The sequence below is a fragment of the Pogona vitticeps genome, chromosome 1 (genome assembly GCF_051106095.1).
Source record: "Pogona vitticeps strain Pit_001003342236 chromosome 1, PviZW2.1, whole genome shotgun sequence".
In the NCBI taxonomy this organism is placed as follows: domain Eukaryota; kingdom Metazoa; phylum Chordata; class Lepidosauria; order Squamata; family Agamidae; genus Pogona; species Pogona vitticeps.
Window position 1 is genome coordinate 203,601,724 of NC_135783.1, and position 12,904 is coordinate 203,614,627.

The window sequence follows — 12,904 nt, forward strand, 5'->3', positions numbered from 1 at the left end:
ACCTGCTCTCTGGATGCAAACTGAGTAATGTCATGTCAATTAAAAAATAAAAGCAATAAAGCTTGACACAAGCTGCTCACCTCCTTACAAAAGGTTGGATAAAGGACCTGACAGGAAGGAGCTCCAGCCCAAGAGGCACAGAACACGCTTTGCATACAGGAAGTCTCAGGATAAGACCTTGGCATTTTCCAGTTAAGGACCTGAGGTAGCAAGGCTCAGCGCTACTTCCCTGGAGAGCCACTGTCAGTGAAAGTCAAAAACACTGGTCTAGACCAGAGGTTCTTAACCTTTGTTACTCGGATGTTTTTGAACTGCAACTCCCAGAAACCCCAGTCAGGACAGCTGGTGGTGAAGGCTTCTGGGAGTTGCAGTTCAAAACTCCTGAGTAACCCAAGGTTAAGAACCAGTGGTCTAGACCATCTAACAACCTGACTTTTTATATGGCAGCACCTGAGGTTTAAAGAGAGAGTAGAGAGGAGAAACACAACTGGAGGTTACAACTAACTTCTGTTTCACTATTGGAAAGCCCATCAACTTGCAAGCTAACTGGGGCATCCAATTTCTCAAATAGTTTTGTTTTCACTTAAACGCACAAATAATTCATGGAAACTTTATCAGTAATGGTAATGAAGGTTCAAGGTAGCATGAATAGATCAAAGGTATCTAGAAGCACAGTTGTAGCACAAGAAATCATCATGAGAGGTTGGTTGGCCTCACAAAATGGCAGAGGGGGGGAATTTCACAGGACTCAGGCGCTGCTGCCATCACTCTCAAATTGGGGACAGTGATTGCAGTAAGTGGGAAGAGTATTTGATTTGTTCCACAGCCACGACAACCGCTTTCTGCAGGGAGGGGGAGGAGTTGCTCTAACCTGTAGCCTCACAAAACTCTGTGGAACAGGAGGGAGCTCTAAGAGCGCCTGCAGCACAGAGGGTCGCCACAGCTACCACAAATTTCAGTAGCAACTGTGGTGGTGGTAGGAGCCTCACTGGTGGCCACTACCTTTTCAGCAACAAGAGAAGGAACCTTTGCATAGATTCCAGAAGGTCCAGAACCAGAAGACTGCCTTGAACGTAACTAAGCTTATCTGATTTCAGGAGCAAAGCAGAGTTGGGCTTCATTAGTACAGTATTTGGATGGTGGTCCTCCACCAAGTAATATTACAGATCCCTAGGTCGAGCTTGGAAAGAATCATCTTCGAAAAATCCTGCCAGTTAGACCTGACAATACCAGGCTAGATGCATTAAGGGCCAGACTCTTACAAGGCAGCTTCACATTTTGCTATGTGCCACTGCCCAACGAGGCCTTGGAAATAGCAGAGAGGAGAAGGAAAACAAAATGCAAGGGAGATACAGAAAGTTACAGAAAAATGAATGCAGACTTCCAAAGAATAGCAAGGAGAGACAAGAGGGCCTTCTTAAATGAACAATGCAAAGAAATAGAGGAAAATAATAGAAAAAGAAAAACCAGAGATCTGTTCAGGAAAATTGGAGATATTAGAGGAACGTTTTGTGCAAAGATGGACATGATAAAGGACAAAAATGGAAGGGACCTAACAGAAGCAGAAGACATCAAGAAGAGGTGGCAAGAATACACAGAGGAATTATACCAGAAGGATTTGGATATCCTGGACAACCCAGATAATGTGGTTGCTGACCTTGAGCCACACATCCTGGAGAGTGAAGTCAAGTGGGCCTTAGAAAGCTTGTCTAACAACAAGGCCAGTGGAGGTGATGGCATTCCAGTTGAACTATTTAAAATCTTGAAAGATGACGCTGTTAAGGTGCTACATTCAGTATGCCAGCAAGTTTGGAAAACTCAACAGTGGCCAGAGGACTGGAAAAGATCGGTCTACATCCCAGTCCCAAAGAAGGGCAGTGCCAAAGAATGCTCCAACTAGCGTACAATTGCACTCATTTCACACGCTAGCAAGGTTATGCTCAAAATCCTACAAGGTAGGCTTCAGCAATATGTGGACTGAGAACTCCCAGAAGTACAAGCTGGATTCCGAAGGGGCAGAGGAACTAGAGACCAAATTGCTAACATGCGCTGGATTATAGAGAAAGCCAGAGAGTTCCAGAAAAACATCTACTTCTGCTTCATTGACTATGCAAAAGCCTTTGACTGTGTGGACCACAGCAAACTATGGCAAGTCCTTAAAGAAATGGGAGTGCCTGACCACCTTATCTATCTCTGCTCCTCTGAATTAAAGGGCCTCAGCTTGCCACCCAGATCTACACACTTCATCTCTATTTTGCAGCGTGAGCCACATTTTTCTGTACTCTAAATTGTACTTTATTCCTCAGTATGACAGCCATAGTCTGATTACTGCTTCTCTGAGACCAATGATATTTTTGCATGTCTATCACTTGATGGGTGAACCAGCCAACAACAACTTAAGTGTGTAAATGAGCCAGTATAAGATCAAACAACATAGAAAGAATGGTTTTTTTACAAAGCACTTTTTAAAAGAGTCAGTTCTCATAATCAGTGATGACTCATTGGATAAGTAAGTGCTCAAGAGATTTATATGCAATTGTGAAATTGTTTCAATGCCAAGTTAAGATATATACTTATTTATTACAGATTTATTACAGTTAAGGACCACGGCCTGCATAGATGTTAGCACAACTGTTTTAACCGTTTTAACATTTGCATGTTTTAATTTTGTTCTGTTTGATTTTAACTTCTTTTAATTATCTTATGTTTTCAAACTGTTTTATATAGCTTTGTAAGAGACCCTGAGATCCTGTGATATAGGGTGGGCTATGAATGAATGAATGAATGAATACAGTTGGGACAATATGTCTCCAAGGTTGTACCATTTGTGTAGCTACACAGGAGCATTTTGGCCAGTAGCAGCTCATCCATTAGGGTAAGTCAATCACTGATCTCATCTCAGTTCCAGGCAAACCCAGCCAGCCCACTCTTGCCCCTTTTCCTGAGGCAGGGGGCAAGGCCCCATGTATGCTCCCCTCCTGCTGAACCCCAGTCTCACAACCTGGGTTGAGTGTGTAGCCTTGAAGAGGGAAGGTGCTCGCGGAAGGAGAAAGAACAGGAGAGGCCGGCTTTGAAACCACAGACAGGGTGAAATGGCAGCAAGCAAGGGGGGGGGTAGACTGGTGACCAAGTGTATTTTCTGCTCTTCTAATAAGTTATGAAATGAATGGGGGGGGGTGAGGGTTAGGAAGTACTAATATGGCACAGTGGGTTGGAGCACAGACCTAGACTTCACTTCTGGGGGAGAGGCTGACTGACATCACTTGGAGTATACATGGCCAATGGGGTTATGGGCCCTGCCCGCTATGCTTCATTAGATAAAGTACATGGTCTCAGAGTACTACCAGAACTGGGATACTGGTAAACCATATTTTAATACCTTATACCTAGGAACCTGGGGAAATGGCCATATGTTGGAATCAACCCAATGGCACATACCGTGGTTCCCCGAAAATAAGACAGGGTCTTATATTAATTTTTGCTCCAAAAAACGCATTTCAGGGGATTTTTTTTTCATGTATAACAATCTACATTTATTCAAATACAATCATGTCATCTTCTTCTGGTTGCTGCACAATGGTGGAGGGCGGGGTTTCCCTTAACTGGGGCTTATTTTGGGGGAAACAGGTTATTTATTATAAAGGACTAAGGAATGTCTAAGTAGATTTCTGTGTGTGTCCACCTGTCTGAAAGTGTGCATGTCTGTGGAGGCACATAGATGAGTATACTTTTGTATCTGGTTCTGTCTGTCATCCCTGGCTCTGCCCATCACTGCCTGCCATGCCTTCTGCCTCCCAGTCCCAATGGGCACCAGCTGCCACAACTTGTACCCAACTCTCCAGTGGCATCTTCCTTCTTTTGTCTTTATCTGGGCATACGGTTTCTGTTGAACCTGCCCAACCGTTTCAACTTGCTTCAGCTGTGACTTCTGTTCTCACATCCTACATGGCAAATTTTTCAAGTTCTATTTTGGAAATGACAATGCCAGTATATTTTTGCTGATGTCGTTCTAATGTCCTTCAGGTTGCCCAATGAGACTGCACTCCTCTACCATGGAAGATGATTACTCTGCAGAGTTTATGTCTTAATAAATATGGGTAGGACTCCACTGTTGAACCGGGACACTCGAAAGGTACTCTCATTGTGCTCAACAAGGTTTACTCTTTACTAACTGAGTTTAGAATTCCATCTTAAAATACAGCTGCTCACTAATGTATGATCCTCTAAATCAAACGCAGGCCCACCTGTCGCTACCCTGTACTATATACTGCCTGGTGTCTGAGACTTCGTCCCCTTCTTTTCACTCTCAGGTGCATGGGAGAAACAGAACATGTGTCAAGTATCTGCTGAGCCACTGCATATGGCTATAAGATGCTTGGGCTGGGCTGCATTCAGCGTGGCGGAGGGGAAGTATTACAGGAAGGGCTGCAATAGATAATTCTATATATTTAACAGCTGATGCTGGCAGGACCCAGCAACCATTTGTGGTACCTGTTACAACTGTCATAGGTTGACCTAATTTAGTGGCTCCCAACCTTGGTCTCCATATATTGCCAGATTGTAACCTCCATCATCTCCAGGCGTCCATGGCTGTACACAATGGGAATTATAGTTCAACAACATGGGAAGCTGAATAGTCTAAAGCAGCGGTCCCCAACCTTTTAAAGTCCACAGACTGGTTGGGGAAGGTGTGATACCCCCCCCCCCGTGCTCGTGTGCATGTGCAAAGGAGTGGGTGCACGCTCGCACAGGCACGAAGGGTGGGGGGTCTCAGGGGACACTCATGCACACTCATGAAGGGGTGAGGGGGCACATGTGTGCACACATGTGCAAATGGGCTGTGCAGGAGTGCGAGTGCATGTGGGGTGGGTGGGAGACCTGTCTCAGACTGGCACCGGGCCGCAGACCAGGGGTTGGGGACCCTTGGTCTAAAGGATCTAAATGGGGATGCTGTGAACTGTGAGGTGACAGAAGAGTATAATATTCTGCAAGGAGGTAATAGAACTGTATAATATTTTGCAAGGGTGACAGATAATTTACTTTCCCTCTCCCTTAATATCAGAACCTGGGGTCATCTACCCAAGCTGAATGGTAGCGGGTTCAGAAGAAGCAAAATGAAGTACTGTACTCCTTCACACAACATAGGGTTAAAGTGCAGAACCTGCTATGGCAAGGTGGCCACTAGTTCCAAGGGCTTCAAAAGAAGATTAGACAAATATATGCAGGATAGCTATTCACGGCTGCTAGTCATGATGACTGTTCCTTAGCTGTAGTGTCAGCCTTTGCAAATCAGTTCTTAGGGAACACAGGCAGCCTGGACCTCCCAGAGGCATCTGTTTGGCCTCTTTGGGAACCAGGATGCTGGACTAGGGAGGCTTCAGCTCTAATCCCGCAGGGCTCTTTATATGTGCCTGTCTGTACATGGCAGACCAGGGACCATGGAATGTGGTTTCCTCAGGTTATACCAACTATTGGCCTTTTTCTTGTGATTTCCACTTCTATTCAGAGGGCCATTATAAAATGCTAAGTTAAGTGATTCAGTAACACCTTATTTTACAATTTAAGCTTTTGATGTGTGGTTTTTCCTTCTCTAGAGAAATAAGAGCAACAAGCTCTATCACAAAATATTAATAAGATACTGTCAGAAATCACCTAGTCAGCGTTATAAATGGTTATAGTACTTTTTTCTCTCTCACTGTGCTACTTCCTTCTAGTGTCTTACATTAGCTCAAGGGTTAAGAGATTCCTCATAATGTTGTCTTCCACACAATGCTGTGTCATATTTTGATCACAAAATAAAATTATTCTTAGAGGCTATGGGAAGAGCTTGGCAATGTTCTTTCTTTCTTTCTTTCTTTCTTTCTTTCTTTCTTTCTTTCTTTCTTTCTTTCTTTCTTTCTTTCTTTCTTTCTTTCTTTCTTTCTTTCTTTCTTTCTTTCTTTCTTTCTTTCTTTCTTTCTTTCTTTCTTTCTTTCTTTTCTTTTCTTTTCTTTTCTTTTCTTTCTTTCTTTTCTTTTCTTTTCTTTTCTTTCTTTCTATTCCTCAGCCAGTATAGCCATGGCCATACTGCCCAGGGAACTCTGGAAAATGCAGTTTAAAAATGTAACCTTGCCACACTCTTACTGAGGTGGTGAAATTTGGTGGGTTAGCTTCGTTGTCATGCCTTGCCCAACCTGCACGAGCTACACCTGCTTTTACTAGCTCTGTACTTCTTACATATCTGCACATTGTACCTTCCTGCATGCCCCCGCACAGGTAAATGAGAAACGACAAACGTGTCATAGGTTTCTTACCAGCAGTGCACTGAAGGAGCCGAGCAGTGAAAATTCAGCTCCGAAAGGACACTCCATTGGAGGAAGGAAGAACTTGGAATGTGTGGTCCTCCTCTGTGATGGGATCTACAGCGGATAATGATTTGTAATACTCATCCTCCCAGTCAAGAAGCTTTATCTGCCTAAGAGGGAGAACAAAAAAAAAAAAAGGAAGTGCAAGCCACCGGAAAGGGTGTTTCACATTTTCACTTGTTAGGAATAAGGGAAGCTTTTTTTATACTGAGTGAGACCCTTGATCCATTAACCCATTATCCTCGACACCAGCCAGCAGTACATATGTGATCAGGAAAACAAAGAAGTGCTGCTGTCAAACTGAAGCAGCATCAGCCGCTCCAAACCCCAGGGCCAGGAGCAGAGTTGGGTCAAGTTAACTAAAGTGGTTTACAAGTCCCAGAACCCCCCCCCCCAGCTTAAGGCATGACCTTCTTTCCCTCTTTCACAAAAGGTTCCCTGTGCTTACTGGGCAATGAGAACTTTTGAACTGGTCAGAGGCCGGAATCCTCTCGGTGTTCATGGAAGGTATGTATAACTTGCTGCGGTCAGTTGAGACAAACTGACAAGATACCAGGGTGCATTTTATTTCTGCAATCAGGTAGGTGACCTGGCAGAAAACCAAGATATGCGCCACAACAACTTAGCAATTGGCTGCCAATGATTGGGACATACCAAACAAATGTTAGGTGAACACTGATAGGGTTCCAGTCAGACTCCATTTTTAGGTTACATTAAATTGTCTGTATGACAGGTTTCTTCAAGGAGCAAAATTCATGAGCTTCTGACAAGTGATTTTTGTCAAACCATTCATTATGCACTCAGTCCAATCCCCTCTCCTGCTTCTTCTGAGTCATGAGCCACAGAGAAGAATGACCAGGTAAGTGAGTATTTTAAAACTTTCAGAATTAGAAGAAGACCTCACACCATAGATGACGTATCCATTTCAAACATTTCCAGTAATTATTGATTATGCAAACAATCAAATAGCCCACAAAGCTGAACATCACTATATAGCCTTTGGGCCAAGTCTTGCGGGCAGGGGGTTCCTGGGAAATGCAAGGAAGGAGGGTGTCTTGTTCATGGAAGGAGGGTGTCCTGCTTCCTCTGTCTCCTTGCAGCTTCTTAGGCCCTCCTCAGAACTCCCCTGGCACCTGTTCTGCAGTAGTTCTGGAACAGTGTAGCACTTGATTTAGGTTGAGGGGGAACCTGGTAGAAAAGGGTACATGGGATGGTAGGAATTCCAGACCTCTCTCCCACAAGTAGAAGTGCTTTCAGTCCCAGTTTGTTGTTATGTGGTGCTTCCGTATCATGGTGACCCTAACAGGGTTTTTGAAGTATGGGAGATGTTCAAGGAGTGGTTTACCATTGACATCAACCAGTGAGCTTCCATGGCCAAGCAGGGATTTGAACTCGGGTCTCCCGAAAAACAGGATGACACTCTAGCCACTACACTATGCTAGCATTCCTATTAGGAAATATGTGGTGGGAACTGCATGCACATATTAGATCAGTCACTGATCAGTATTGGCAACTCTTCTAACATGTACAGGTGGGTAAGATTTTGAGACAACACATAATTCTACAAATATACCAGCTTTCAAATCCTCCAAAACTTTCAACTAGGCCAGTCAGTTTCAAAAACCAACAAACCAAGAAAGAGAACAAAAAACAAATCTTGACCACATGTCATCGCCATGAGGTCTGCCGTCTCCATTTTCATTTTTCTTCTTATGTTCTCTTAGGAGGTAAACACAGCTGTATAAAACAAGATGTGTGTTTTCCAGATAGGAAGGAAATGGTATATTTTGTGTACATATTACTCCCACTCTGGCCGCGTTGCATTGGCTGGCCATTCGATTCTGCGTTGATTTCAAAGTTCTAACGATCACATACAAAGCCCTAAACGGTTTAGGACCTTAATACTTGGCGGAATGCCTCCTCACACCTAGATCTACTCGTATCACCCGATCTAGCCAGGAGGGGCGGCTGAGGAGCCTAACGCCGAGGGAGGCCTGGAAAGAAAAAACGAGGCACTGGGCCTTCTCAGCAGTGGCTTCCAGGCTGTGGAATACGCTCCCGCCCCCCCAGATTTGTCTGGCCTCCTTGCTGGGCATTTTCAAAAACCAACTCAAGACCTGGTTATATAGACAGGCCTTCCCCCCGGTCACTATGTAATTCTCTTTCTTTATCTATATCTATTTTGTTTTTTTATTAATGTTGTAATCTGTTCTTTTATATTAACTGTTTTTATTATGTCTTTTGTGAGCTGCCCAGAGTAGACTATGTCTAAACGGGTGGCATATAAGCTCAATAAGTAAATAAATAAGTAAATAAGTAAGTAAGTAAATAAATAAATAAATAAATAAATACATAAATAAATAAATAAGTGTGTGCGTGCGTGCGTGCGTGCATACATACATACATTTTAAACATAGATATACATAGATACAGAACATAAACCATTAGGGGAAAAAATCTCAAAGGAATGTTCACAAGTATTTCAACTGGGATCCTATCACTGGTCCCAACAAGAGTAGGTCTGTTGACTCAATGGGACTTGTGTAACTGTTGATTTACCATTTGCAAATCATTGTGATTCAATGGGACTACTTTAATGAGTCATAGCAATAGGATACTGGCCTTTGTAGTTTAGCTATAGTCACACTTCGACAAACCACACACACATGTGGGGTAAGCCTGAACTACATTTCTGAAGTGTTGTCAGACTGTTTCATTTGGAATAGCTTTTGAGGGCTCAAGTATACTAATCAGAATAATATCAGTTTGGCATGCTTTCTAGGCAGATTGGCTGATCTTCTGGAAGACAAGCAGGCCACACTTCATAGCCAGGCAATTTTCCTTTCAGGGAAAGTGTCTCCCTCTTTTGTTTTTTTAAAAAGAGTCATGTATAAAACAGCCCTTAATGAAGAATGAGCAGGCAAAGGCTGTGGTTTTTCTGCAGACTGACGACTTTGCTCCCTGAATCTTCAGCTGGTTCATGGTCCGCACCATGAACCAGCTGAAAATTCACCCTTCACGCTGGGTCCACGCTTACTGTCTGCAGGCATCTGCTTGTACACGCCTCTCGGTCGCTTGCTTGCCTCGTGTTGCATGAAGTGCAGTACAAAGCAAACCAAGAACTGAAGGTGGCCCAAATCTACTCCAAAAGACACCTCCCCCTCCCTTTGCAAGAGGCAGTTCCCGCATTTATCCTGGCAACACGAGGTGCATGGCTTTTCCTCCCATTTGCTTGTGTAGTAAAACATCCATACAGAGATAGGCTCTTGGTTTTTATTTTGAGCAATCTCTCAAGGAAGTTTGCGCATTTTCTGTCATATCACAAAGGACTTCTTCTGTTTTCAGTTGCTTAGAACTAAGTAGATAGCTACGTATTTACCCAAGTTTTCTTGGCTTCCTCTTGCTCCCTTGGTATTCTAGAGTTCCCTGTGGAGAGGGCCAAGAACACACAGTCAAAGCAAAGCAGCAAGTCGTTAATTTTTAATTCAAAGTGATTTTGTGTTGAATGCAAGCAGATGCTGATAATATCAGAAGTCACAGCATAATTTTTTTGATCAAAGGGCTCAAGCGAGCCTGATGAAGCATGCATCTTGCTCGTCTTTGATAAACCACATCAATTATTCACCGTGAAGGCAGACATTCTGACATGAAAGCAACAGATAAAGAGCATAAGCACATGTTCAAGACGAGAGCTGAAGAACGTGGCAGAGGGGGGGGGCAAAAAGAGAAGGGGGCAATGGGGTGGGGGTGGAGGGGTCGGACCAGGTATTAATAACAAAATTATTAACTGGAAACAAAGCCAGTAAAACAGCTTTATTGCCACTTTGAACTCACATTTAACTGGTTATAATACATATTGTCCTCCGGGCTATTCAGCATTTTGGGCTGCTGACATCTTCGGCGGGTTGTTTTCAGCTTCTGTTCAAGACAGTTCTCTGAACCTGCAGGAACATAACACCGCCGGAGATCTTAGCCACGCCAGGTGCTGTGAACGTCTTAGCATATTTTAAAATCAAAAAGTTTCTCTTTTCTGTCCTGCTAATTCCTGGGTTTCTGATTAAGCTGCAACACTCTTACTAGCCCTTTAGAAACTTGCAGACACGGGCGCATTTGACATTAAATGGAGTTTAAACTGCTCTTGTATTCCCACACCATCTACTAGTCTTAGCTCTATAATAACATATGTATAAATATACTCTTGAATATATGCTTGTATTCAGCAAGTGATATTATTGATGCTTCACATAGGCAACTTATGATTTTGAGGGGAGACCTTGCAGCTCCTCCTGTTAGTTTGTTGAGTAGACATTGTATCTGCTTCTTATTGCAAATATAACATTAAAAAGCACATGTCTAGGACTGACCAGGAGTATATTCTTCTAGTGGGCCCTTGAAAGTTTTTCAGCTGTACTAGAAGTACACCTTTGACAAACTCCAACAGTTCCCGGATGAAAATGTTACTTCTAGAAGTTAAAACTTGCCAGATCCCCAAACCAGCAGAGTCACAAGGGGTCTGTGGGAACTGTAGTACAGTTGAGAACACCTGGAGGCTTTGCTCTAGCCAAGGAGTGACACTACCTTCAAACTGACTTAACAGTGGCAGAGGTGTTGATATAAATTAATTTGTTGCTACTTTTAAAAGAAGGATATTAAAAAGTAAGCCTTGAAGCAGAAGAAACAGTTAACTAGAGGAGGGGAATATTTTGTAAAATATAAATAAGTGTGATGTGACAATATTAGAGACATTCCCAGTTATTGGTCACCGAATTTACACTGCCTTTGAACATAAAAAGACCCTTGCAGTGATTATAGCCTGTAGTAATGTCCCTTTGTCTTCTTATGAAAATGGATATTACTGTCACACAACAAAGTGCCTGTGTAGGAACTCTCCTGAAAACTAATATTTAGTGTGGAAACATTTATAGGGTTGCCCCAAATGGAATTCATTGCACACCAACATTTAATATACAACTTTCTTGAGCACAGGACAGAACTTTAGGCTATAGATAATACTGACAATGATAGATATGGTAAAATATTTATAGGTGGTCAGGTATCACACATTGTAGAGAAGTATATTTTTCACACCGTCAGGCTGTTTTATAATGGAAGATGGCAAAATACTAAAATGCTAAATTAATTGATCAATTTCCAGGGTTTTGAAACTGAACTTAAAACCTATCCAGACTGGCATATATAGTAGATGGGTATGTGGATCACTGTTGATTCGTTTTGGTTTGAACCCAATGACAGAGTCCACACACGTTTCTATTTAGATTGGTCCTTCCTGCCCCTTTAAGAGCTGCCCTGCTCCCTTCTGGCTCTTCAACAGGGCTTCTGTCTTTCTTGGTATGATTCAGCATGATCCTAATTATCCCACTGTGCAGCTTGTACAGATGATTATGTTGCACTCAAATGGTGCTGTGGGTGGCATTATCTGAGGTGACAACCCTGTGATGTAAAAGGAGGGCTGTGGCATTAAACGGAAGGATGGAGAAACCTTTTCCTCTATTTCCACTTTAAAAAATATATATTTCCCCAACTGACACAGCACAATTCTAACACCCTGCAAAGTTGATGCAATTCTCTTTCAACATTTAACAAAAAAAGAAAAGAAAAGCCACCGCAGCTGGCTGAATTATAGGGAAAGGGGCTGGTCAGCTCCATGGACTATCACCACAAGGCAGCGCTGCCCCAGGTAGGAAAATTGGGGGGGCAGGGAGGGATAATTACCTCACTTCCCAACCTTGACCCCCAATGTTTTCACCTTGCACCAGTCTTCCGCTGCTGCCTCCTTAGTCCTTACTCATGAATAAACTGGATAAATTTACTCACAAGTAAACCAGCAATCCAAAAACTTTTGTGGACCCTTCTCACAGAAAAATGAACACCTCCAATGTGAACAAAAGGATTGGTCAAGTGAGAGATAAAATAGATGAAAACTTTTAAAGTCTGAACCAGACCACTCCAAATCCCCCTGTCCAGACAGGCCCTCAGTCTGTTTCCCACCAACCACATACATCAGTGATATAGACCGGTCCCTCTTAGTATTTTAAGCGATCTACATTTTGATTTAGTGAAGTCTTGTGTTAGCTCTCCCACCCGATACAATTATTTCTGTATGAATCCCGGGTGGTCTCCAGCTTGCGTTCTCCGCAGGAAATGCCCTTATGCTGAGCCCATTTGTCTTCCTCGTGTAAGTAGCCTAAAATATGACTAGGAAGAAAAAGAAATCTGGGAGCATTTATCACAGACAACGATATCTAGAGGAAACCATAATAACATGTGCCTGAAACAGATATGGAAAATCATTTTCATACGTTTTGATCTGCTAACAAAACTGAGGTTATGGATGGGTCAATTTACTTGCTTATGTCTTTACTAATGCTGATTTTAAAACTTTCAGAAATGGCACAGATTATTATTCCTAGGTACGCTCTGTGTTATGTTATGTTAATTCTGACTTATGGTGAGGAGAAGAGGGTTTCCCAGGTATGTAAGGCCCTGGTCACATGAGGGAAATGTTAGGTAGTTATCCGCCAGTTATGTTAATATTTTTT

The 12,904-nt window shown here is 42.8% G+C and overlaps 1 protein-coding gene across 5 annotated transcripts in view; it reads right to left on the bottom strand.

The window, feature by feature from the left end:
• MYO3B (myosin IIIB) overlaps positions 1 to 12,904 on the bottom strand; it is a 324,047-nt gene that overhangs the window by 16,703 nt on the left and 294,440 nt on the right. For 4 of the 5 annotated variants that reach the window (XM_078394391.1, XM_078394389.1, XM_078394393.1 and 1 more), the window contains 3 exons: positions 10,179 to 10,285; positions 9,724 to 9,770; positions 6,294 to 6,454 (listed from right to left, as the gene is read on the bottom strand). In XM_078394391.1, the coding sequence (XP_078250517.1) occupies positions 6,328 to 6,454; positions 9,724 to 9,770; positions 10,179 to 10,285 (281 nt within the window). In that variant the 3' untranslated portion in view covers positions 6,294 to 6,327. Of the gene's footprint in view, positions 1 to 6,191; positions 6,455 to 9,723; positions 9,771 to 10,178; positions 10,286 to 12,904 lie in introns of those variants that run through there. The other variant, XM_078394395.1, reaches the window with a different exon arrangement.